Source organism: Primulina eburnea, chromosome 10 (assembly GCF_022965805.1).
Source record: "Primulina eburnea isolate SZY01 chromosome 10, ASM2296580v1, whole genome shotgun sequence".
NCBI lineage: Eukaryota > Viridiplantae > Streptophyta > Magnoliopsida > Lamiales > Gesneriaceae > Primulina > Primulina eburnea.
This window is the reverse complement of record NC_133110.1, coordinates 2,040,401-2,067,889: the sequence shown is the minus strand read 5'-3', so window position 1 is coordinate 2,067,889 and position 27,489 is coordinate 2,040,401. Positions and strand designations below refer to the sequence as shown.

Genomic DNA, 27,489 nt, shown 5'->3' with positions numbered 1-27,489 from the left:
GTCTCGTTTGTATACATATAGAGGCTATCCTATAATTTTAAAAAAATTCCTCACAGTTCGTCGTCTATACAAATTAAAGAAATAATTTTAGGACTATAAATTTGACTTGAAATAATAGAAAAAATAGGGGTACAGCTGGTTTGCGAGAGGATTTCTCCAAGTTCATGTTTTTCCTGATTCACGTATGGTCGTTCAATCACTCATGAAACCATCTAATGATTATGAATATATCGGTTCTTGCATTTATTTTCGAATGTATACGTCATGGTAGGAAATTTATATGCAAGTTATGGGAGACATGTGACTTCACTCAAATATCAGTTCACAAAATGGAAGAAATGCAGATAGAGAGAACTTTATTCGTTACAAAATCTCAATTATTCATCGATATAAAACTGATTCGAAAAGATACAGCCAATGACATTTTACTATTTTATAGGAATATGACAGATTACAAGTGAGACACCTTTTAAAAAATGGAAGCAAGGATCCAATTTACACAGATGGTGATACGTATTTTATAAATATAGAAGAAACGGGAGAAAAATGGACTCACAGAACTTATTTCAAGTCCTTAAGCTGTAAAAGCATGGGGTCATTCTATTTTTTCCAACACTTCCAACCTGGTTTTCCTTTTCCAGCCTTTCATTGTTGCGACCAGGTTGATCAACCCAATAATTTGGGTCTTACTATATTCCTGCAAATGAAGAAGGCATGTCACAATTCAAAAACAAAGCGGTGGATGTTCCAAAATAATATTATTTGGCTGACTTAAGTCTAATTTTCATACTGGATGAGCGCGTGACCAGTGAACATATTCAGTTTCTGGAAGGTAGAAGGCCTGTTTACAAGTGACAACAAAAACGGTGTAAACATCAGATGGTTGCTGCTGGGATGCTGATCTATACGTTTACAGACACACTTGGCGTGTAAAGCCAGGTTTCGAGTGTGAAAATCAGCAAGTTTTTACCCATTTGAAAAGTCACTACATGCAGTATTACCTTGATAAAAGTTTCAACCACCTGCAATTTGGGTCCAACTTCAATTGAGACGAAGTGCTTTAGGCCATTTATTAAAACCTGAGAACAGGAAGGCTCAATGAAATCCAGAAGGAAAAGTAAACAGAGGGGAAAGAAAAAACATCATTCAAGCACAAGAAAAGAAAAACCTGAAGATCCAGTGACATAAGTGCTCTCCCTTCATCTGTACATCGTTTCACTCTAGATAGACCTTCAATGAGGCTTTCAGCAATATTTTCAAGTCCATATTCTAAGAGGAGATCTTGAACCTGGAATCAAGTAAACAGTAGGGAGCAGAAATATATATACCATTAACTTTGATAATGACTGCTTGACCAAAAACTTAATCAGGCCCAATAAATAAATGCAGGAAACATGGTCGAATCACACTTTTTAAAATTGATGGTCACTTTGTCCAAGGGAAATTGAAGACCTGTATGTGTCTACACATGGGCAACTTGAGAATGTACTCATCAAAGTGTAAAGTGGTACATCTTCAGAATATTGTCTCCTGGGAATGGAACATATGTTTTCTAGCTTTGAGGGGGAGTATGGGGAAATAAAATAATAGCTTGTATATATGTATGTCAGCTAATTAGAAGATTTCTGTAAAAATCTGTATCACTAGAATCAGACTGATTTGATTAATTTTGATATCCCATAAATCACGAGACCTGACAAGTTCCTATTTTTCTTTTGTAGGATAATTAAATAATAGACATGAGTGTAATATAATTGTATCAATGAAGAGAAAATCGCCATCTACATGGTCAAAAAGCATAGAAGGGAATTTGCTGCAGCATACACTCATAGCCGGCAAACAACAGCGCCTAGCACATTCAAGTGAAAAGTTACTGAAAAACTAAAACCGCCCACCTACCACCACTATTTCACAACCCTATAGCAAAATTCGCTGGGCCGTTGAGAATGTCGACCAGCCAACAAGAATCCCATAGTTTCACATTATATAAAATTCTCATTAGAATCCAAGTTGTAAGCATATATGAGTATCTTAGAGCAATCTTTACCTCCTTTCGGATACCCCCATGAGCAAGCCTTGTTTTGTAGTGTTTAAATTCTCCCAGCAATAAATCAACATACCTGTTAAAACAATTATATGTGTCCTTAAATCCTCCAGCAACAAATAATGATATATATATTCTATTCACACGAAGTAATGCACAAAGTAGCCAATGCATGAAATACGTAAATCTTGGACTCAGAGGAGACAAGTTGAGACATTACAACCTAGGTTGAAGATCCGTAATAAATTCACTAAATTGTATGGGAGCTGTATGACGAGGGTCGAAGCTTATAGAAGAGGTAAAGGCTCCGAAAACCAAGAAATGAAAAATAACAAGTTTGCAATGCATTGCGATTGTGTTTCAAAAATTTGTTCATTCCTTTTCAAACTCAACATACCAAAACCATATCACAAACTTGTTCTTTTCGAACCACTTTCAATCTTAATTTTCAAAGAGCAAACATTAAATTTTACAAAACACCTTCAGACTTCCAAATTTCTGCTTCATGCTTATTAAACACATATGGACTCCAAATCTCAATATTCTTCAGCAGTCATACTTCCTTTACATTTCAAATCTTTTTTGTTTACGAACAAGGAGAAGTAACTAAATAAATTTGATCCATCGAATATTGTTATATGATCTAAGGTCTTGATAATTCATTTTTTGTAGACTACATTCTTTTTTTCTAATTAATGCTTTTATATGATGCCATTAAGATTGCACTTGGATCAATGAATTTGATTTGGAGAAAGCTATTTGATTTGAGAAATGAACTTCAGATGACATCTATTTTGGAAGTATTTGCTATTGGAATTGCTTAACTTGATATCGCGTATATTTGAAATTCACTTAAATTTTGTACATTCAAGCAAGTTAAATGAAATAAATGGTTTGAAATTTATCGATCCAAACGCAATATAAAAAAAGTACTTCTTCGATGTGATGAACATGTTAAAAAGGATAGGGAACCTACCCATTATGCTCTAACCCGAGTTCCTTCACCTCCCATTTAGCATTGGCAATCCGATCAACATATCTGCTCAATTTTTTCCAGTCAATACCACAACAATATGGCTAAGCAATTAGAAAAGACACTGCAAGAAGGAAAACATGATATGCCATTAACAATTTACTGCTGCTAAATTAAAAATGCCAAAAGCAACCGTCAATTGAACTGTATATCTGCCTATTTTCAGTCAGACTCCGAACTCTAAATAACCCACCAAAAAAATATGTCACGAAACAAAAGACAAAAACCCATCCAAGCAGTTGCTCCTATCAGATAACGGAAGAAACCGAAGTGAGTGATAACTTGATTTCAACACATATGATGGAAACGACTAGATTAATGTCCACAGTGAGATGATTGATCTTCACTTATATGGCAATTTAAAGTGAGAAATGCAGGAGTTGTGTTTATTGAAAAATAGGGTTTCAGGCTACATGATGTCAGATAAACTGAAGATTCCAAGGTTGAAAGGTCCATGATGAGCAGCTGGTCGAGGATTTTCTCACGGATTCGATATCTAGTAACTTGCTTTCCTTTTACCTATTGAGCATTAATGGTTCTGAAATTGTGGCACTTAAAAGTTATCTCCTGTACCTCGGGTTGTCTGGGAAATGTTACACATAATAATTGACCAACTTTTAAGTGCATACATCTACTTATGGAAATTTTTCACAACCAAAGGAATGTACGACCGATGATTGATTGAATAATATCTCATCATATCTCACCCATCAACATGAAGTAGCAATCTCGCAGTAGTCCTGTGAATTTGCTGAGTAAGTTCTGGAACAGCATCCACCTATAATTGAATTCCACATAAAATAGCTGCAAGATTCACTCAGGAAAAAAATACCTAATAAAGTCAACTCAACTAACGTATCATAATTGTCTCAAGAATGTGTGAGACGGTATTAGCGCAACGATGGTTAACAAGCAATGATCAGCAAGGAAAAAGTAATTCCAACTATTAGATGAACCAATAATTACAAAAATCACTAGAATCATATACAACTCTGTCAAAATGATAAAGTCTTGTGTCAACTTCTATGATTTGAATGTAATGTTGATGATTACATATCATTGAGAACTGTAGATAACTTTACCAAACTGATAAAGTTTTATGTCAGATTCTATGATCTGAGCAGTATGTATTTGCAGATCCACGAGTTAGAAATTGCAACCAGTTTGAAGAAATGAAATCCAAGTATCCGACCAGACAATTCTTCTCACTCAGTTAATGAACTACTTGAATAAATGTGTCTGTAATGCAACATGCTGGCCTAAATGTAGTTGCAGGACATACCAAATTCACATAAAAGTCCTCAACTACAGCTCCATTATTCTGCAGAAGCCTTGATTGAAGATGGGCTTTAGATCTATGCAACAATTTAGCAACAAGAGATAGCGTGTCAGCACCAGCACATCTTTCCTGCAGCATAATGTTAATCCAAATCACTCATATAAAAGTCAAACTGTTACCCCCAAGTCAGAACAACTAGGCAGCATCACATAATATAAAACTTCCCAAGTCAAAATGAGATTTTTCAGCACATTCTATTAATGCCAATAAACATAGATAATTTACGCATAGTGAGGTGTGTTGATCCTGATCATCGGAAAAGGAAGAAAAAGTGGACAAATCACAAAAAGGGATGCTGGAAGATACATACAGACTGGATCCACACATTATCAGAATCAATCTGATGGAGTAAAAACCATCATGCATTACATACCAGCTAGAGGTAATACAGAGTAATAAAAGGAACAGCTGAGAGTGGGGAAGAAAATCTAACACCGGATGAAAAGGGAACCATATGTTAAGACAACATCAATTTAATAACTCCTTTAATTTAGATTAATAAGTCAATATATATTCGCTGAACGCTCTATAGTAATTTGATATTGATGACCACAATAGGAAAGACTATGACACATAAGATTAACGTAGAAGTTGCCAGAACTTGAGGAAAAATTTTCTTTGTTCAAACCTCAGACAAAAATGGAATATTCCCGTACCAAATCCATACTCCACACACAAATTAAATATCAAAAGATGGTCGGATTCGGAAATATGACCCTTTGCAATGTAATCTATAGACTTCATGGCCAAGGTAAGGCAAAGCATGCACCAACAGGAAAAAGGCAAAACTTCTCAAGAATTACATACTCTATATATGTTTCCTAGTTCAGATCGTAAGAAAACACACAATGTAACATGCTCGTAAATTCTAGAGCAATCATATAAATGTAAATTATATATCCTTGTTATCAGTTAACTAAATGAATAGAAAATAAACAGTAGTGTAATTATCCTAGAGAAACTGATGTTAGTCGAGAATCAAATATTCACAAATTAATAGCAGAATTACTTCTTCAGCGTAAGTACCTTCAAACCAGAAGATATGCTATTCAAGTGAGTGGGAGGACTGGTAGGAGTGACATCTTTATGAGATAATGAAGTCAAGGACGTTGGGGATGAAGAAGAAATTGGTGAAGACTGAGGTTTTACCCATTGATCACAGTCTTGTGTGATCCTCGACAGTGCAGTCTTTAGCTTGTCTGATGAACACACAGAAAATGGTGATCAGATAACCATCTTACTCCAAAAACAATGTATTCACCATATTGAAGACGACAGAACCATGATATCCCATAATGCTTCAAGGGGTAAACAAACAATATAAAATATGAATCAAGGGATAAACAAAACATACAAGGAAGAGCTGTGATTAAAGCCCTTTCCACCAGGGGGGATACCATGCTGGCAGAATGTCTCAAATACAAAGTGGAAAAAGATACCAAACAACTGGCAGGTTCCCTGTTAAAAGGGGATTATTCAGTTATAACGTAAAGGGAGAAAAGATAAGAATGCAAATATAGAGGCGCAACATGATATTAGGGAGGGGGAGAAAAACAAAAAGCGTCTAACCGAGATAGTAACCGGCCTACCTTAAAAAACTCAACATTGATGATCTCTAATTTCTGCATCAATCGTGCATACTTGTCCATCAACCTGATGAATGAACAGCAACAAAGCTGAATGACTTTAATGAACATGCACGATCTGTTATTCAATTAGAATATAAGACCCTACGGATACCTCAACAGACTAAGTGATGATCCTGTTTGCGCGATTGAATCTTCGTCATTCCCATGAGACGATTGATGCCTTGAACGATTTGGTCTTGAGATACGACTAGGAAGCTGACTGTCTTCGTCAATAAAATCTGCATGGAGATCATCATTTTCATCTTCTGAAATAGGACTCCCATTAATATAGTTTGCATCACCACTTTCTGGAGAAAATTTAATATGCCGGAGCTTCCCACTGACATTTCCAGATTCTCCATGAGTAGCTACGCCATTAAGGTGAAAGGAATCAGAATACTCCAGGGAATTAACATTCTGTTTCAACAAGAACGGGTTTCCGCACTCAAGCCAATATGAAAATCCGCTCCTCTTTGATCCACTTACAACTGAACCAACTGATCGATTGGCATGAAGTACTCTCGCACTGGGAGAACTATCGGGTGAAATAATGAGGGCAGCTCCATCACCAACAAGTCCCGCAAAACTCACTACTTGAACTGTTTCAGGAGGCATTATCTGCCAGTTCTCCTTTTCCATCACCATTTTCAAAGCCTGGAAGCCAAATGATTATCTTAATGTTATATTAGATGAATGTACTGAATAGAAATACATTTGAGAGAGAAATTTATCATTTTTTTATTTAATGATTGTTTTTTCAGGGATAGAATAAAAGTATCAATATTTGGACAAACATAAATCATTTATTGCAACGAAAAATTATCATGGTTATAAGGGGTTTTATAGCTGAAGTTTCTATAACCTTCAGAAGATTTAAAAAAAACTCAAGTATTAGAACAGATATCCCCGAAACCCAACAATTCTTCGTTCTCAGATATCACAGCAGTGCTTCTCAAACATTACCATGGTGCTCTCCAGACAAAAAATTATGGCCGTCATCTTTCCATTGACACAACCACCAACCTTTCACAAACTACTATGCCATTTCACCAGCTTCTACGGGCCCTCCCCGGCTCCCCGCTCCCTTTCCACCTTCATCAACATTTTTAAAAACCCTAGCATGCCAATATTCACAGTTAATATCCCAATTCAATACACCTATAATCATCCCAGCTCCCCAGAGATTATCACTCAGGAACATCATTGTCACCCAAGCTAATGGCAACTGTTTTTGTCAAGTGCATGCACATATGCACAGAAAGATGTCAAACTTCTAGTTAAAACCCAAATAGCCATAGGTCAAGACACCAGTCAGAAAGTTTCCTTCCTGAATCTTAATTGGGTAAGAACAATAATGAAAAGTTTGTTCAGTCAATCTTGAACTTCCTGAAGTCTCAAACATAGGCATCAAGGCATGCACACGTGCAAACCTCAGGTTAGAACTCTTAATTTCATGAGATATTGAAATTTAGTTAGCAAATGAATAAGAGATACATCTTAATTCCTTCACATAGCTTTCTGGTGTATTCAAGGGCAGCACTGAATTTTCATGTTGCAAGGAGTGAATAGTAAGGCTGTAAGGGTAAGGAAAATTTGGAGTGAATGGGTGGGAACACATGTGATACGTCTCAAAATTTCTTCATCTAATCTATTTTGTTTTTCAAATTTTCTCCATTATTCTTCTATTTCATATAGCAATTTCTCGGTAACAATTTGTGCCTGAATCTCATTGTTTAGACTATGGAATCCAATGATTAGGAAATGTATATATTTTGAATGAGTTCATGAATCAAGTCACATAAAAGATGTAGTTATTTATGCACACAATCATAAAAGGAGATGAAGCGGACAAACAAAACATAGAAATACATATTGCTACCAAGAAGTTATTGTAAGGATGCTTTGTTCAAAGCAAAAGACCGCAATTTTGAGACTTACATTAATATTCTGTCGATGGAAAGCAACAAAATAACATTCACAAATGGATTTGAGTTTATGTCGGAATTCAACAGCTTCTATCCCGCAAAAAGCTTCCCCGGCCAGAATGAAGATACTTAGGTCTTCATAATTTCTTAAAAATTGATGAATGCTACTTGAAGTAGCAGCGGAAGAAGAAAGCAAAACTGCTATCCGGCTTGTAGTAAGTTGCCACAGGTTCTTCCGGCCCCTCTGTATGGTATGTGAAACAATCAGTGTAGCATCTTTTCGCAGGAGAAACCATGGGGATCCACTACTTGATGCCGCACTTCCATTATCTCGTCCCTCATCATTGGGATGATCTACAGACTTGGAACCATCAGAACAAGATGCAGAATATTCAGGTGGCTCGTCAGTTGATGTTAAAGAAATTCCTCTTGCAGTTGAAACGAGTGAACCTTCTTCTGCTGGAAAAGTGGAAGAAGCTTCCCTCTTAGAATCCTGCGATATCCCAGATAAGTTACTATGTTGCTTCACACCCGGAGAGTGGAAGGATGAAACCTGTTAGAGCATGTATTGAAAATTGACGCTCTCAGTCACAAGTAATTCACATCAAGTCACATTGCGACTCCTGTTAGATTTACAAATAAGATTTTTTAAGGCAAGAAGTCCATAAGAAAGATATAACCGTCTGCATCAGAATATTCTGAAAGGAAGTATGAGAAATATCATCCAAGATGTTGTAGTTTAGAGACGTAATAAACAAACAAAAAGAATGACAAGACATATAGAGAATAGATTTCTCCAAATTAGGTTGTAGCTTCGAAGAGTCAATGCATATAAGATGAATATATATGATAAAGGTTGTGATGCATTATGCCAAAGATATTCATCAAATATGATAAATACATCGTAGTTCCAAAAACCATTAGTAATAATTTGATTTCTTGCCAGAATACATACTCAACAAAGGAGAAGAAAGGAATGGACAAAAAGACGACATCATATAACAAAAAAACTTACATTCTCGTCTAGTTGGAAGCTCATTATCGAATAATATGAACACATCTGCTTAAAGAGAACAGATAGAGTTGCTAGCAAACACTGTCTGAACTTGGATTCAGGTATCCGTAAACACAAATCACTGTACGTGAGCCTGGCCAGGATTGAGAAACAAAAAAACATGAAATGCATCCAATCACAACTGCTACTTTATAGGCTAAAGGAATCTCTCACAAACCTTAAAAAGAATATCTCACAAACATAAAATAAGAGAAAAGAGAGGCGTCCCGAATAATATGGTCAATATTAGTGCTTTGCCAAATAATAGACAAAAACAGCTTATACCTCATATTCTGCATGTTGGAATCTTCCACATCCTGCAGTAAGTCAAACTGTTAGCTGCTAGCATGAACATAACATCCACAACCAAGACAGTCGATGCAAGGAGTTAAAGATTATTTTTGGACATCCATAACAAAAAAATAATCTAGCATGGATCCCACATACCCACTAAACTCTCTCTCCATCCTAAATAAGTCCAAAACAAAAAAATGTGATATCCACATTGTGTTTAAGCAAATAAGTAACAAAAAATACAATTATTACACACCATTAAGAAACCTTTAAGATTACAAACTTATAAACATATGTTGAGAGTAAATAACATCTGCCATATTAGTTAAGATGAAAGAAAATAATGGAGTGTCCAACGGGGTTCAGCTAAACACATCATAAGTGACCTTGCTAAACAATGACCGAATCAATTTATTTTTGTAAGCATTAAGTGATTGATTACTTCGTTTACATCATTTATCCAGTTTACTCAAGTATTTTCGCATGGTCTTCAATAAAGCACGTGACAAACAAAAATATAGAACTGTGACAGATATTTTTGGATTTACATGAGTGGATTTACATGAGCTTTAAGTGACCAGTCTGGTTGCTTTCTTCTTTAGCTCATCCCAATATTTTTCCTATTTTTCTTTTCATGAACCTTAGGTTGTCAAATGTACATGCACCTATTTTCTTGCATTAAGAACTACATATTCAATACACAAATCCTTCAACGAGTCTTTAACATGCATCTGGTGTGTCCCTAACATGCCAGTACGTAAAAAAATCATTGAAATCATTCCTGGAGGTGTTCTTGTACATCAGAGACAAGTTCCACAATAATCACACATACAGAGATATCCAGGACAGAAAGACCGAATGTGCTTCTTTGTAAGTGGTGAGAGAAGGGGAGATGACAGAACGAATAACCCAAGTAGACCAACAATGACACTGGAGGTAGCAGAAGGAGGAAAGAACAGTGTAAGAAAAATTATCCGACACAAACACTGAACATGTTTTAGTGCAGGATGCTAATGATAGAGGTGTATCTCCAAAAGGATGGTACAAAAATGAAGTTAATCATCATTGTCGCCACAATATGTCATATGCAACAACTTCATGAAATAATTACTCATAGAGATGGAGAGGAAGTAGGGGAAGTTTTTACATAATTCGGGTACATAAAAAATATAGTTGTTAATCAATCCTGTGGGTTACAGAGAGCAAGTTGGGAACATTTCCAACGACTTTAGGTACAGCAGATTGTAGTTGTTTATTAACCCAGCGGGTTCTCCAGAAATCCAACTCATGAGCTACATTTTGACTCAATAGTTTCATGAATGTAGTAGTGTTTGATGACGATGTCCACTGGGTAAATGATGATATGATAAATTTCTTTCTTGAGTTTTGCACTTCAATCGTTCCAAATTAAAACCATAACTATCTTCGACAAATCATAGGTGCTTGAATAAATGATATGTTGTAAAACGTACCACCTGCACAATGACCCTCAAAGCAGAGTGGCTTTCAGTTAGGGCCTCCTGCATAAAAAAACTTTGTATCTTTTCAGCTAAACCAGAGACATCACCAATTAATGCATATGCATCGATCACCTGCATACAAGAAGAAAACATGGATCAATATTATATCTGATCTGATCCATGCAGCATGTTTGCTTGAACCAGACACAGTCAAAGTAGAAGAAAAGAAAGGGTACGAAACTTCATTTGTGGGCTGATAACTTTTTTACCCTTAATATGATGAAGAAACCTTTACTAATTATTAAACACCTGTGTATATTTGTTAATTTAGTCGCTTATAAGTAGCTTAGTTAATTTTTCAGTTAGTTTTGACAGCTGTACTCAACTCTTGCATACATACTCTTGCCTTGTTCATTGGAATAATACACAGAAAATATTTCTCCATCTTTCTTGTTTACTCTCTGTTCGTAAGACTAATTTCTGACAAGAAATCAACCAAGGATAGAGCACTTATCTCACAGGAAAATGTGAAAAGATTGAAACCAAATCCACACCCGTGCTATTAGGATATATCCTCTACATTCTTGAGTGGAAATATCAAGGCCAAAATACTACATTAAACATGATGTGACCCAATGGATTTATTAATAGATAGATACCATGAAATAAATATATTGTTACAGTGGTAGAAAGTTCTACTTCAATCCAACAAGCCCCATCACAGTTGTCAAAGTTTATGAGTAAAACTTCAACACAATACGATGAAGTTCACCAGTTAATCAGATAAGTAAAGTGTAGGTATTGTCCCATCAAATAGAAGCATATAATACAACTTTTTTTATCTTGATCTGTAGTTATCTAGTGATGTTTTCATTATTTTCTTATTTAGAGTAAGTATATACTGCACCCAAAGGAACCCCTTGATTGGTTTGAGGTTCAACTAAATTTACTAGGGAGTCAGGAGTGGAAAATAAAGAGGTAGAGAGAGAAATATTCAAAAATGCTCCCGTCCTTTCCCAAAATTCAAATTACCGGGTCTTCCAACCAACCAATCATCTCAGCCAAACATTGAGTAGCATCGATCGATTTTACCTTCGTCTCCGGCGCCGGCCATCGGCCGTCGGCGACGACCATTCACCTTCATTTTTTCAGACTTCCCTTTAATCCACCCATCGCCTACCTTTACTAAATCGACCACCTTTAATTTTTAACCTAGCCGATTACCTTCAAATACTATCTTAAGCCTTTTCGCACCGTACTATATCCCTGAACCTTGCAAAATCTTCGAAATGTACCGAAAGATTAGCAGAAATTATTTCAAGCCCAGTTGTGAGATCAAAATAGAACAAAAACTCTTCTTAATCTGTTTGGGAAGGAGGGGCAATACGGTCTTGATAACAGAGAGGACTAGGAACGCAAGTTATGTTCTGGAAATGGATATCGACAGTTTTCACTGGACATTGGCGAAGCTATGGGAATACATCAACAAACCACAATCAGGTACCATGTTCAATAGATTCAGAGGTAGAGAAGCAGTAATGTCTATGCAGAAATTTGTCAATGGTCGAGGGAATTATTTAGAAATTTCTAAGATAGTATGGAAAGGAAAGACACAACGCATTATCATACCAAGTGGACGACTAAATGAGGGATGGAAATGGATGGCTAATACTCTGTCTCAAATTTCGACAAACCGATGGGATAACAAATCGAGCTTTAAAGATGGTAGGAAGACTACGACACAAACACAGCAGCGTGGACACTTGAGGCAGAATGCCAAGGACTCGGGAGTTCCAGATGACATAGGTATGGATCAATTACCAGAATGCAAGTCTAAGGAATGGAGGAAAGCTATCATCATTACAAAGGATTGCGTCAATATATCATGGGAAATGGTGACCAACGCACTAGGGAAGGCAGTTAAAAGAAAGATCGAAGTATTTCCGTTCCAAGCCAATAAAGCAGTGTGGTGGCCACAGAATGAAGAGGATGCGTCGTTCTATTTGCGAATGAAAAAGTCTTTTCTTGAAAACAGAGTCACATTGTCTTTCGAGAGGTGGAATCAGCATAGCAACACCGAGGAGGAAGTTTACGAATGTTGCAACAGATGCGTCGTTCTATTTGCGAATGAAAAAGTCTTTTCTTGAAAACAGAGTCACATTGTCTTTCGAGAGGTGGAATCAGCATAGCAACACCGAGGAGGAAGTTTACGAATGTTGCAACAGCTGGGTGCGCCTACTGGGAATACCTTGGGATCTATGGTCAACAGAGCTTTTCAAAAACATTGGTCAGCAATGTGGAGGGTTGTTGAATATCAGCCAAGATACCATCCTACTCAAAGACTTGTCGGCAGCAAAGATTAAGGTGATGGGAATGGAAGGAGGTTTCATCAATAGAAATCTTCTTATTGAAACTGTTAGAGGCCCGTTGAATATTCGGATCTTAGTGGACTCGGTCAATATTGAAGCGTATGCTCATCACGAAAAGAGATCGTATGCACAAGCGGTGGTGAACGGAGATCGAGTTATGCCAGGATGGGGTAGGGGGACAACATTAAAAGATAAAGAAACAGGAGCTGAAGAAACTCATGACATTCACCCAAGAAGGATGAACAACAGTACTCTCATACAAGCACAAACCAAAGAAAGAGTTGCAACGATTGCTAAGGAATGTGTAGTGATGAAGAATTGCAACAATAAACTTAAAGAGGATCATCAGAGTGCTGACAGGGGTGATATTTCCGAGGGACGGAATTGCACATCAGAACCATGGTAGCAAGGGAAACATTTAAAGATTCTCAAAAAGATAAAGCCGAAAGACGCGATTGAATTCACGAAGGGGAAGATTGAAACTACAGAAAGCTCCGTATCACCAACGTCAAGCCCTCAGGCACGAGTCACGGACATATGCTCAACTGATAGGCAGTTTGATTTCGTTTACAGCAGAAAACATCGCTTGCAAAATGGTGAAGCATCAAAGAGATCAATTGAAGATGTCGAGAAAGATTCGATTCTTGCGGGGAACGAATATTGGGTGGAGAATCTTAATCAACGAATGAGGGATGATATTTCAGACGAAGGTGGAGAGTTCAGCGACGCGGGAAGTCATATCTCAGATCAATCGGATAAGCTGACAAGGCATTCATTGGAATTCGATGATTTGGGCGAATTTTTTGAAGAATCTCCGAGTAAGGTTTGCAAATTACCCTACATTCCTTCTTCTCACCACTGTTCTTCCCATTCTATTAACGTTTCAGATTCGTTACTTGGGTTGGGGGGAGGGTTAGAGGTTAAGTTTGGGCAGAGAGATTCTTCAGTGGGTCATAAGTTGGGTGTATCTGGAAATAAATTCTTAGGGCATCTTGAGGGAGGGGTTGAAGGAGAGAAAGATGTGGGGCTGGGGATTTTGGAGTCAAAAAACGCATTACAAAATGAGTGCTTGGAAAGGATGGGTGTAGAGAAGGTGGGTTTAAAAGAGTCGGTTATGCCTGATATAAGGTTGGTAGGCCATGTTGATAGTGGTAAAGAGAATCCCAGGGAAGTTGAAGTGAATCGATGAAAGTTCTCTCATGGAATATAAGAGGGAGTGGGTCGGCAGCAAGGAGAGGGTTAATTCGAGCCGTACTAACCAAGGAAAAACCAGATTTAATCCTACTCCAGGAGATTAAAAGATTAACGGTGGATAGGAGATTTATTTCAAGTATTTGGAAATCAAGATTTGTGGAATGGTCGGTCTGGGGGTATTTTGATTATGTGGGATCCAAGGGTTATTGCGGTTAAGGATAATTTGATCGGTGAGTTCTCGGTTTCAATTCTTATTCAAAAGGAAACTCAATCAGAAGGTGGTTCACAGCTATATATGGACAATGTCAACCAAAATTTAGATCAGATTTTTGGGATGAACTTGCTGGCCTGAGTGTCATTTGCGGTCATAGATGGTGCTTGGGGGGAGACTTCAATGTAGTAAGATCAACAGGAGACAAAATCAATAGCTTTTCAACCACGTCGAGTATGGCCTGCTTCGATAATTTGATACAGGAACTGGAATTATGCGATCCGCCTTTGCTGAATGGAAAAATCACTTGGTCCAACCTTCGGAATCCTCCAATTTGTTGCAGGCTGGACAGATTCATGTTTACATCGGGGTGGATGGAGATATTCCCAAACTACAGACAATCAATTTTGCCGAGAATGACATCAGATCATTTTCCCCTCGTTCTTGATTTGACAAAATCAAAATGGGGACCAACACCATTCAGATTTGAAAACGTGTGGTTAACAGATTCGAGATTCAAACAATCGGCACAATTGTGGTGGTCAAATGCAATTTCTCAAGGCTGGCCAGGCTACAGCTTCATGATGAAACTAAAATCAATCAAGGGAGAAGTTAAAAAATGGAACAAAGAGGTGTTTGGCAGGGTGGATATGAATGTAGCAGAATTGTCAAATAAAATCAGCAGAATTGACAAAATGGAGAGTGAGGGGAGGAGTTCGGAGGACGTGATCACTGAAAGAAAAGAAACAAGGATGATGTTAGAAAAGGGGATAAGTCGGATGAATCAAATGCATTATCAAAAAAGTAAGATCAAATGGATTAAAGAAGGGGACCAAAATACAAAATTTTTCCATTCTTTACTAAGCTACCGTAAAAGCAAATGCACCATTGAAAAAATGGAACGCAATGATGGTTCCATTACAACAAGCGAGGAAGAAATTGTTTCAATCATCTTAGATTACTTCACCAAATTGTACAGTTGCTCGGCACATGCAAGTTGGGGAATTGAAGGAGTGGAATGGTGCCCAATTGAAGAAGAGATGAGTAGAGAGTTAGAAATAAAATTCACGGAGGAAGAAGTCAAGAAAGCAGTTTTTCAATGCGATGGAGGAAAGAGTCCGGGGCCGGATGGATTTACTTTAGCGTTCTTTCAGGAGTGTTGGGACTCCATTAAGATGGATCTTATGATGGTATTTGAGGATTTCTTCCAAAGTGGGATTATAAATGGAGCAACGAATGAGACTTACATTTGCTTGATTAGGAAGAAAGCTGATTCATTTAAAGTCAAGGATTACAGGCCGATAAGTCTTATAACCAGTTTATACAAGATTATTGCAAAAGTCTTGACAGCTAGATTGAAGAAGGTGATAGCTGATACAATATCGAATTCACAAAATGCATTTGTTGAAGGCAGGCAGATTCTAGACTGCGGATTAATTGCTAATGAGCTGTTAGAAGAAGGGAGGAAAAAGAGGAAAAAAGGATGGGTGTTGAAATTGGATTTTGAGAAGGCATATGACAATGTGAGTTGGGAATTCTTGGACTTCGTTTTGCTGAAAAAAGGATTTGGAAGAAGATGGAGATCATGGATGCAAGGCTGTATTTCGAATGTAACATTCTCGATCATGATTAATGGGCGGCCGAGAGGAAAAATAAGGGCTTCCAAGGGCATACGTCAAGGAGATCCTCTATCTCCTTTTCTTTTCAATTTGGTCGTCGATGTGTTAGCAAGGCTGATTGACAAAGCCAGAGAGTGTAATCTTGTAAGGGGAATAGAGGTTGGTACCGAAAGGATCGAGATCTCACACATCCAATTTGCTGATGACACACTATTCTTCGGAAAGGAAGATGATCACATAGAGTTCATGGTTCAAGTGGTTAATTCTTTTTGTGAAATGTCCGGACTAAAAATCAATTGGGAGAAAAGTGCGTTGTTAGGAATCAATCGTGACCAAAGAGAAGTTGAAAGATTGGCACAACACCTAGGGTGCAGTGAGGAAAACTGGCCAATTATTTACCTGGGAGTACCGTTGGGTGGAAATCCGTTGAGAGCATCGTTTTGGGAACCCGTTGTTGCTAAGATGAAAAACAAATTGAGTTCGTGGAAGAAAGCTTTTCTGTCAAAAGGGGGAAGATTGACATTGATTTTGTCGGTTTTGAATTCCATTCCGATATACTATATGTCTTTATTTAAGATCCCCAAAAGTATAGCCGATTCAATGGATAAGATCTCGAGGAATTTTCTTTGGGATGGAGCGGATGGAGATGATCACATGCATTTAGTTTCATGGGAACAGGTCTGCCGACCGAAGGAGAAAGGGGGTTTGGGAGTGGGCAAAATTGGTTTAAAAAATAAGGCCTTGCTTGGGAAATGGTGGTGGAGATTTTTCCATGAAGAAGGAACATTGTGGAGGAGAGTAATTGTTAGCAGATATGGGTTACAAGAGAATGGTTGGGATGCGGGGTTAGCAAGAAATGTGACTTTTAGATGCCCGTGGAGGTTTATTTCCAGAATATACCCGACTTTTAAACAGAAGGTCTCTATTAGAGTTAGAGGAGGGAATAAGGTGAGATTCTGGGAGGATAGATGGTGGGGGGATTCCTCGTTTAAAGATTGTTTTCCTGCTTTGTTTCAGCTTTCACAGATACACAATTTGCCAATTTCATATTTTACCATTTTCGATCCAATCTCATTAAATCATTCTTGGGATTTCCAGTTTAGAAGAGGGCTGAGAGATGTAGAGATTGATCAGATGTCGGAGCTATTAGGTATCTTAGAATCGGTGAGGTTAGTGGAAGGGGTAGATGATTCGATTGAGTGGTCTGGGGATTCTTCGGGTATTTTCTGTCCGTTCATTTTACGATTCTTTGTTTCCTCATACCTTATTTCCTACTTTCTCCCTGTATGATTCTATCTGGAAAACACCGGTCCCAATCAAGATTAAGATATTCTCTTGGACAGCTTCTTTGGGTAAGCTTCCGACCTCGGAGATGATTCAAAAAAGATGCCCAGGCATTGCACTTTGCCCCAGCCGCTGTGCCTTATGCAGAAATGAAGTAGAAACTCAAGACCACATCTTCATCCACTGCTCATTCACGACAAATTTATGGGCTCGAGCGTTACAAGAACTTCAATTGGTTTGGGTTATACCGAGGTCAACGAAGGATTTATTACAAATGGATTTGGGACGGCTTACTGGGACTAGAGGTAGAACTTTTTGGCAAGTCGCGGTTCTTTGTGTTTGCTGGACTGTTTGGTTGGAAAGAAACAGAAGAATCTTTGAAGACATTGAGGACAAGACCGACAGTTGTTGGGAGAAGATCAAGATTAACGTTGCCATGTGGATTGGAAACCATAAAGATTTCTCGAATGTATCAGCTTTAGATTTGATAAGACATTGGGAATATGTGTATCACTGAACTAGTTTACCATTTGTTGCAACTCTAAGACAGTGAACTTCTAGTCCACTGATGTACTTTTCAGCAAGTTATATTAAATAAAATAATATCGTTTCCTATATAAAAAAAAAAAAACTAAATTTACTAGCTTAGTGTTTTTGAATACCTTGTTATCTCCTAGTCTTACTATAGCCAAAACTCGACAAAAGTTCATCTATTGTAACCTCATACCATGCATGGATTTAAGATTGACAAATGAGATTCGAAAGAAAGTAAAAACAAGAGAGGAGTAATAGTAGTTTCTTATCAAAAAAAAAAAAAAAGATGTGGGCATTCATCAAACATAACATGATGTACACACAAGTATAAAATCAATCATTAAGTAAAACACGAGTTATAAGACTAACCAATCCCAACTATTGATCGTGTTAAATGAAGAGGAAGTAGATACTTGAAACAAAACAGTTGGCCAACCAATAAATTGCACTTTATGCATTTCAATTCTAAATTATTTATATAAAGCAAATGTGGCACTAACAGTTATATAGTCACCCTCTTTGAAGTCCTGGCACACTTTTAATAGAAGTGAATCCAGCTTCTGAAGAGTTTTTCCCAACCATACCTGCATTAAATTGAAACAAAAAAAGAAAAGAAAATGAGCAATATGATCTATGACAGAAGTAGAGATGAAAAGGCAATAGGTAAAATAACACAAACCCAACCAAACTGTAGCCAAATCTATATGTTTATACATGGAAGGAGCAGATCACAAGCACGGCAAATAGGAAACAGGAGAACTCATTGCTTTTATGTAGGTTTAAAACAAAATGTAATTGCTTAATTCACCTCAACACCGCTTGTCATCTCTTTCACTACCGAAAGGCCAGACAAACCATCAAGAAGCTGCAAATATTCAGATAGTATTTGGAATGCCTGAAATGGACGAGTCACATTTTCAGCAAAAAAAAGTTTAAATATCCATACACATACAGAATTGAAGTGAAAGCATAAAAATCTTCTTGAAGAATAAAAAATAAAGGAACCAGCAAGGTGAAATAATACCTTGGAAAAATTTCCTTCCTCAACAAGAGTTTCAAGAGCCTCTTGCATGTCCACTGCATGGCCAATCTCATTTAGAATGGGGAGTAAGTCCTGCAATTTACAAACAATAATGTAGATAACTAAAATACAAACTTTGTAGCTCGATAATTAAACCAGTAATACAACATTGCTCAATGTGTCACCTAGTTTAAAATGAGATCAGAGGTGAAGATTTTGTCAATCAAAGTATGGATATTAGTTCCAGATTTAGAAGATAAAAAAATCCAAACCAAACCGATTATTAATATAATTACAGTAAGTTTTATCTTTTAATTACATGTGTAAATGTTGCGAGAAATATTACTTGTCACAAATGTTTTTATAGCGACGGATTTGTTTGATTGACCATCAAAAGTAACAGTAAAATGTGGTTAAAATGGCAATCCTACATGTTTGATTATCATGTAAAAATACAATTGTTGTAATTGACTTTATTGCTTTTCAAAACTATTTCTTTATTCTTTCTAATAGATATTTATATGATATATGTAATGACTAACAACAGATGACGGTGGACTTTTTTAGAGAGAAAGTCAATTCATTTGAACACTCATATTTTTAATGTTAAACTTATATATATAATGTTAAACAATATATTACTAAATTTCGTAATGGTAGTTAGATTTGTCTATATTAATCATGGTTAAATGAGGATCTAAATTATGCTTAACAATAATCAAAATATTTAATTTGGAATAAAAAAACACAAAACTTATTGACCATCCAAACCGAATCAAAATAAAACTCTTGGTTTGGTTTGTTACTTGATAAAACCGCTAAATTGTTACATTGTTCTTTTACGACTAAAATATGGAACAGAGTTTTGCAGCAATTGGGCTTCCATTGGACTTTCCCATGCAGATCTCAAGACATGATGCTCAGTGAACCGGGATTCATAAAGGGGAAGGGTCTCAAGGATTTTTGGAAGATAATGATTCATGGCATTTTTTGGTCAGTATGGATTGAGCGAAACAGTAGGATCTTCCGGGACAAAGAGGATTCATGGGAGGAGCTATGGGAAAAAATCAGATTCAGAGTCGCGAGTTGGACCCTCAACATACCGCAGTTTCAGCATATGCTTATATCGGACCTAGTCAGGTATTGGAGTTTTATCTTTTGCTAGAAATTTGTTTTTAATCACGGAGATGTTTTGTGGACCACTCATCCACTGATTTTGTAATCTAAAGTTTATTATAATAAAGATAAGTTTCCTATCAAAAAAAAAAACCGCTAAATTTGATTTCATCTTAACTTTCATTAAAAATCGAACCAAATCGCACTTGAACAACCGTATTTTGTTTTCCTTGTAGTTTCTTCAAGAACTCAATCGAGAAATTTTGGATTAAAATATCTTATTTTAAACACTGAATTAGTATAACACAAGGGCCTGAAGAAAATCAAAAATTACTGCGAATCTAGATTATAAAAATCCTAAATGTCAATGATGAACAAATTTCAAATAAACAAATAAGGAACAGTGAAATCAAACTAGGTCAATCTATCTTAAAATATAATCTGTGTGCATCAGACTGTAATGATGCTTTCATGGGCAGGAGAAGAAACAATAAGCTGAAAGGATGATAACTTGTCTAAACTCTCAGGAGAGATATTACCAGAAGTGTTTGTTTCTTTTTGGAATTTGTTGTCACAATGAGATCCCTAGACACTTCATTCCTTGAAGAGGTAAGATGTCTTCGCCCATTCTGCATAGAACAAAAGTACAGTAACTGGTTGAACGAGTGAGTTTGGAAGTTTTTGAAGAATCAGAAGTAGTCCTTCCAAAAAAGCAAACAAACTAGAAACAGGCAGAAACTTTAGAGCACAAAACAGATATAGTTTGTCTAATGAATGTGAAACCTAAATGATGTATTTAATAAAAAAAACCTTGAAAAGAAGATATTTAATTCAAAAGTTTCTAGAACAAACATGTGGAGGGCTCTTTGAAATCTCCACTAAAAAACCCAACCAAATAGAATATTACCTCCCCCTTGATCACTCCCATTTGGTACAAGCATTTAACTAAAAACACGTTCAGAGGTATCAAAATATCTCACATGATACCTGGTATTGGTCACTCTATTTTGTTCTTACTAGTTTATTGTGAAAAGTGGAAACTAAAAGGTAAAGAAAGAGAAGAATGTGAAACAAGAAAAATAAATTTTGATTATTTGATAGAATATGTGATGGACTTTAGGTCCAATTTTCTGTTTTGGAATTCATATTCGGAAAAGATAATAAGTTGTCTGTTATCAGACCTTCCAATAATTGGGGAAAACATAGGGAACACAAGTACATGTGAATGTTCATTGCTGAAAGGCAAAAGAGTCACCTGCTTACCATGCAAATAACATTTGCAATCTTCAGGTCCTTCTCTAGTTCCCTCACCAGATTCATACCCTTCACTGAAACAAGTATCTATTTGATACAATAGTCTAAGAAGAAGTTTCATAAGGTAGTGCTAATTCATTATTAGAAGACCCGGAATGGTGTCTGATATGCAATGGGAAATGAAATGCAGCCAATCAATCCCATGCATTAGAAGTAATGAAAATAAACAAGACAAAAAATAATTCTGCCAAGTTCCCAGACTAAGGATATGAAGGTGAAATAAAAATAAGTAAACTCCTTCCATCATCAAGACAAGAATGTGATTGGAATCAAAACAGTGAGCATCCAGTCAACTCCATGCTCAAAGCAAAGAAAAAACAGAGTGAAAATAGTCTCATAAAACTCGTTCATAATTATAGGAGGATAGGAATCACATCTATCATTACATGCTACCAACCAGATCTAAAATTATCAGCCACAACCATCACGAAAATGACTTTATAAACATATGCCCGAGTTATGATTCATGGTTCCAAGCTCTAGGGAAAAAAGAAGAAGACCCAAGCGAGGGAGCACCTTTGCATTACCAGACAACAATGCATGGACTTTATAAATGTATGCTTAAGTTACCAGACAAAAATGCATGAACTGGTAACAATGCCAAATAAACCATAAAAACACCGATAAAAATGCAATAAGAGCTCTCATATTGTCCAGAACATATGGGTTCGAAAGATGAAACCCACCCATTTCTTCGTGATGATCCATGACATGACGTGATAGGCGCTCGGAAATTTTATCCAGTTGCGCTAGGCGAAGAGTGGCCTGTAAAAGCATGTGAAGCATAATGCATCTCATTTAAATATTTTGCCCGACAAATAGAAAAATAGTTACTAAAGTCTAAACGAAGAAAAATCGCAGTCAATCCTTTACAATTCAGCCAAGGGTAAGCTAGAAAATTGGTAAAGTTAAAATAATGTAAGGCACAAACAACTAGAATTACTGTCATGTTGTCACAAGTACCATAATTCATACTGCAATCATGAAAAATGCTAAGAACATGGACTTAAATAGAGCCAATGAACCTTGGACATGCATTTCAGTAAAATAAATTGAATCGAATCAATGAATAGGCATGCAGACAAATCCAGTGGTTCAAATGATAATTAAATTTGAACTCAAACAAAGCTCAAGTTGGATTAACTTTTGTCGAATTGAACTATAGCCTCATTTTCCTTGTTCGGTAGCTCATGAGTCACACATTAGCACATGCTTACGTTTCCAGTAACAATAAGTAATGAAGATTTTACATTTTCTATGTAATTCTCCAGTCCTTTTCATTTATGTTCCACAGATTCAGATATGTGTTTGAACAGAAAAACTGACTTGACATAGGATTATACGAATGTGATATATGTGCACATGTACATGTACATACACATATTTACAATTATATAACTATAACATGTATATGTACATACACATATTTACAATTATATAACTATATATAATTGTATCGACAACTAAAATAATTCAATTACATTAATTATTAGTATCAAGCATATATGCAACACCATAAATTACAATTTGGGTGCATTCACGAATCAATGCATAATGTGCTAGTTGCAAACATTATAAGAATTTAAATCAAAATACCGTATTCTTCATATAGAATTGTTTCAATATTAATAAGCTATTAAATTGGCTGAATTAAGGGTTAAACTTATTAAACAGATAAATAGATTATAAATGTGGTTCATGAAAAAAGATGTTTGCAATCTAAAGCAAATCATATTATTAATGGATTCAAAGCAACAATGGAAATTGTTAGTTTGCAATGTTCGCTTCTTCATAATTTCTAATAACTGCTTTCAATAAAAACTTTAGTACATTTTAAAATCTATCCTCCTATATCTGATACGGTCAAGTCGTGATCGCTAACCATGATAAATATAACATCCACATTTTTTCTTGGGATTATATGTAAAAGTCTATAATCGTGTCTTACATGAACCCATAAAATCTCCATCTCCGGGAAGTGTAGGACACTGTAAGATCTAAGATTCTCCAGTGAGTGTGCCCCGTCCCATCACGATTCATGTGATTTTCTAGTTTTTGCCTCCACTCAACTTCCGCAAATTATAGAGCAAAACGATCGAAATTCATTGTAACCCGACCGATACATTAAACCATAAGTGGTTCTTCAGAGGTGCAGGATAGTCAAGCAGACATGAACTTCTTTGAATCTCAAAAAATTTCATGATCCTCTCTTTTTGGATATTTTTTCCCCAAACTTTAAGAATCACTGCTTCGATCTTAAGTGGGGATTTGTGAATTATTAGCTATATAAGTGAGATTAACGCTTTTTTTTGGGAGAGAATTAATATCTGCCCTCCTCTTTTACGATTTGTCTCTATTGCAGCTTCTTTCATTTTTCTAAAATCTAAAAAGATGGTGGTGTTTATTGTGTTTGCTCAATTTAAAACTCAAATCAACCAGCAAAACTCAATTGCGCACAATGGGTGAGCTGAGCTCGAGCCTAATAACATTGACTCAAATTCAATTTACTTCATTAGGATCGAGCTTAAAAATGTCGCTGATAATTGAATCGATTCGACTAATTTGTTTACCAATTGTAGAAAATATATGGTAATTATTATCATACATCCAATCAACCATAACACCATGAATCGAATCCACTAAGGGACAAACAGCACAAACTATCAAAAAATTCAATAGAGCCTTAACTAAGGGACAAACAGCACAAACTATCAAAAAATTCAATAGAGCCTCATTTATGATAAACTTCTTCAGACATCGTCTGTTACTTAGCATATATGTACTGATCCTCTTAAACTTCTTTCTGATTTATCAAGGAGAAAAACTACCACGATCAAGCAGTTATAAATGCCAACAAAACTGAATTTGTCACATTTCAAGGTGAGATTACCCTACATTCGCAAGCTTGATTCAGTTTTTTTTAAAAGATAGAGAATTTTCTGCCTGTTAAACTTTCACTAGTTAATACATGGTCCAATGATGCAGCATTAAAGAAAACACTACGTCCTTAAAACATTTTACAATATCATTCAGTTAGCACACAGTTGGTCTTATTTTAGAGACTTGAGAGCGTACTGGTAGTCAAATAAAGATGCACGCATACGTAAAAACATACATACCCTATAAATAGAGACAACAGAAATGGAGGATAAATGGCTTAGATGCATCTATCCATGTGCTGCAACCACTTTTCAAAGATAAATTCAAGTATTGATTGGTACACGACAAGCCAGTATAAACAGATAAACGCTAACCAACCAGATAAGTATGTTCAGGGCACACGAACCCACCCGGAGAAGAGACCCTTAAAATAAGTAACATGTATAAAGCAAGCTCGGAGTAATAGAGGTCACAAATGCAACATGGACAAGAAAAAATAAAATAAAATATAATATAAAAGAATCCATCCCCATTCACAACATCATTAAGCAAACCAAGTCAGGTACCAATCACAGTAAATGGTATGTAGGCAAGACATGAATGCAGCAAAGACGGATACCTTTTCCTCAAAATACGAAGGTCCAATCTCTTCAGAGGGAATTTGTTCCAAGATATATTTAACAGGATCAAACTCCTAAAACAAATACAACATATTTATCAATGGAATGGCTTGAGTAGGAAATAATTGTGAAACATATTCAAGGAAAACACGCATACCACAAAAACTGTAATCTATGTAAAACATGAGTACCAGTCATGAAAGTGGACATTCAACATCAAAACTAAAAAAGAAAAACTTAACAGATGTTTTGCATGTCCTTCCATAAAAGAAATCATCAACCATATCATTTTCATTTTAACAAGTAAGGCATCATACCTCCAACATCATGCTCAAAACAGTTTTCTCCATTGAATTAAATATCAGCTATAATATATTCATGAAACTAACTACAGCATCATACAGTTTCACAGGTAATGTCAAATATAGAAGCAATTTACAAGAAACGTTTGTATCATTGGGCAAAAGTGCTTCAAAGATAACTCATAATACTAGTCTATTTTTACATGTCACCCAGGATCAGATCTTTATCTAAACTGTCCCAGGCACACAAAAATATTGACAGTTTGCGTCTTCTTATGACTGAAATCTTTTAATGCATGAAAAGTCACAGATGGCGTTGTTAGTATTTTTTGTATCTAAAAAATACATATAACATCTCATTAAGATGATCTATTCTAGTGATAGATCTTGCCTTATTTAAATAGTAGTTTAAGTCAATCAAAAAAGGCAAATAAACAATATTTGATAACCTCCTTGAAGAATTCTTCCTCAAGCTCATCCACGGCTTGAGGTCTGCATCCATATATAGAACTTAACTCTTCCGAGCTCAAGGATAAAGCATGCCTCTGATGTGGAGGTAGTCCAGCAAGAACCCGGGCTACAGCTGCGGCGGCGGCGGCTCGTGCTGGAACCTGAACACAATATTTTTCAAATGTATCAAGTCAGGAATAAATGAATCTCAGATTACCCTACGTACTTCAGTCAACAATATACTCATACACTTTTTTATAAAGGGACCATCAACAAATATACTGAGAACTTGGAACAAAGACAACATGATCCCTCCACGACTAATAGGTTAAGCTCTATTTGAGTCTATGTATCAACCAAAAACATGTAATCATTTTAAAATATTCAAGGACACCTTATCACAGTGAGGCAGAACCCTGGAATGAAATATCTCTCCGAAAATATATTAATTATCCTAATCGACTAAGATCTATGATATGTTTGGATGGAACTTGCTCGAGAAATTCTCTGCCGATTTTTTTCCTTAACTTAAGAAATGAGGCATAATCATGGTCATAAGCACCTTAGTCAATGTTAGCAGCCTTTGCATATGCTAGCAAGTAATTAGCTTTATCGGTAAAATTTTAAAGTCTAGATGTCTTCAAATGGGTGACACTCTTTTTGAAGACAAATTTGGGGCCACAAAAATCAAACTACAAAGAGAAAACTCAGTGAAGTTTAAAATCTAGCTCACACGCCAACATTCCCAAGTTGAATCAAATAAACATGGGCATTTTTATTGGTACCAATAATTGAGGACATGTAATCATTTAAATAAGATGTTACGTCTATAGCCAATATCTCCATTGAACAACTTCAAATCCTAAATGTCAATCTAACATTTGATGAGATATAGAGCACTTCATAAACCATGTAAATAAACCAAATTTCATGGATGCACAAGATTTTATCTACCCGGTGATATTAGTGGTACTTAAAATCTCAAAAAAGTGATCAGGCATTTTCTTGACTACTCAAGTATCACAATATTTTACCATTACCTACATATTCAAGCATATCAAACAAAGAGTCACTTCAAGAATATAGGAACCGGCAGCCCCAGCAAAGCACGCACGATCATCATTCAAGAAGAGCACTCACGGAAACTATAAATAATTCTCATAACTATATTACACCCTCCCTCCAGCCATCATCATAACTTATTTAACCCACCAAAAGTAATTCATCACGTGCATAAAGAATCGTCATACTCAATTAGAACTTTGTGTCGTCAGTTCTACCCTTCTACGGCACACTAAAATCTGAGTACCTCGGGGCGATCCGATGGAGATGGAAGAAGACCGAGAGAACGAGCAGAGCGAACAGAGCTAAAGATCTTTTCTCCGACCTTGGAGAAGTCCATACCGCCTCCTTCTCTGGAGAAGAGCAGCGATCCCAGAAACAGATACCTCGACAATTCAAACCCTCCCTCTCCTAAATCCCCAACGCCGCCAACGGCATTTAGCAGCAGAAACGGACTCAGAGGAAATGGCAGTGCTTGTAAATCCGTGTTCCGCTGCATTTCAGTTACTGCCCGCTGCCGCCGCGGATTGCCGAATCGCACCGCCGCATTATCACCAGATCAGATCGGAGGTGTACAAAATTCAGCTCGATCAATGGTAGATGGAATTTCCGCGGGGGTTTACTCCGATCGGATTGTGGAGACTTTATCGATTAGGTATTGAGATTCAATACTCTAGTTTGGAAGTCACATGGACGAGGAGAAAATAATCACGTTATAAATGGGCTGTAGCATCAA

The 27,489-nt window shown here is 36.5% G+C and overlaps 2 protein-coding genes across 3 annotated transcripts; one reads left to right on the top strand and one right to left on the bottom strand.

Annotated features, from left to right (window-relative positions):
* Positions 1–409: 409 nt before the first annotated feature.
* LOC140842404 (uncharacterized) lies at positions 410–27,489 on the bottom strand. Of its 2 annotated transcripts, none has more exons than XM_073210282.1 (25): positions 27,001–27,489; positions 25,691–25,852; positions 24,939–25,013; positions 22,126–22,204; positions 21,389–21,453; positions 20,665–20,754; positions 19,013–19,102; positions 18,797–18,883; positions 18,489–18,572; positions 10,793–10,909; positions 9,309–9,340; positions 8,985–9,117; positions 7,983–8,462; positions 6,157–6,698; positions 6,006–6,069; positions 5,767–5,874; positions 5,443–5,610; positions 4,360–4,485; positions 3,785–3,855; positions 3,021–3,083; positions 2,048–2,120; positions 1,169–1,288; positions 1,002–1,079; positions 791–841; positions 410–697 (listed from the first exon to the last, which is right to left on the bottom strand). In XM_073210282.1, exons 1-25 carry the CDS (start codon positions 27,250–27,252, stop codon positions 596–598), a joined length of 3,312 nt encoding a protein of 1,103 aa, XP_073066383.1. In that variant the 5' UTR covers positions 27,253–27,489; the 3' UTR covers positions 410–595. The 2 variants fall into 2 exon arrangements, with proteins under 2 accessions (XP_073066383.1, XP_073066382.1); XM_073210281.1 differs by having other exon boundaries at positions 7,983–8,522; positions 27,001–27,488.
* On the top strand, positions 11,763–14,335 carry LOC140803614 (uncharacterized). The gene is made up of 3 exons (XM_073159517.1): positions 11,763–12,833; positions 12,952–13,548; positions 13,720–14,335. The coding sequence occupies exons 1-3, from the start codon at positions 12,067–12,069 to the stop codon at positions 14,333–14,335; spliced, it is 1,980 nt and encodes a 659-aa protein (XP_073015618.1). The 5' UTR covers positions 11,763–12,066.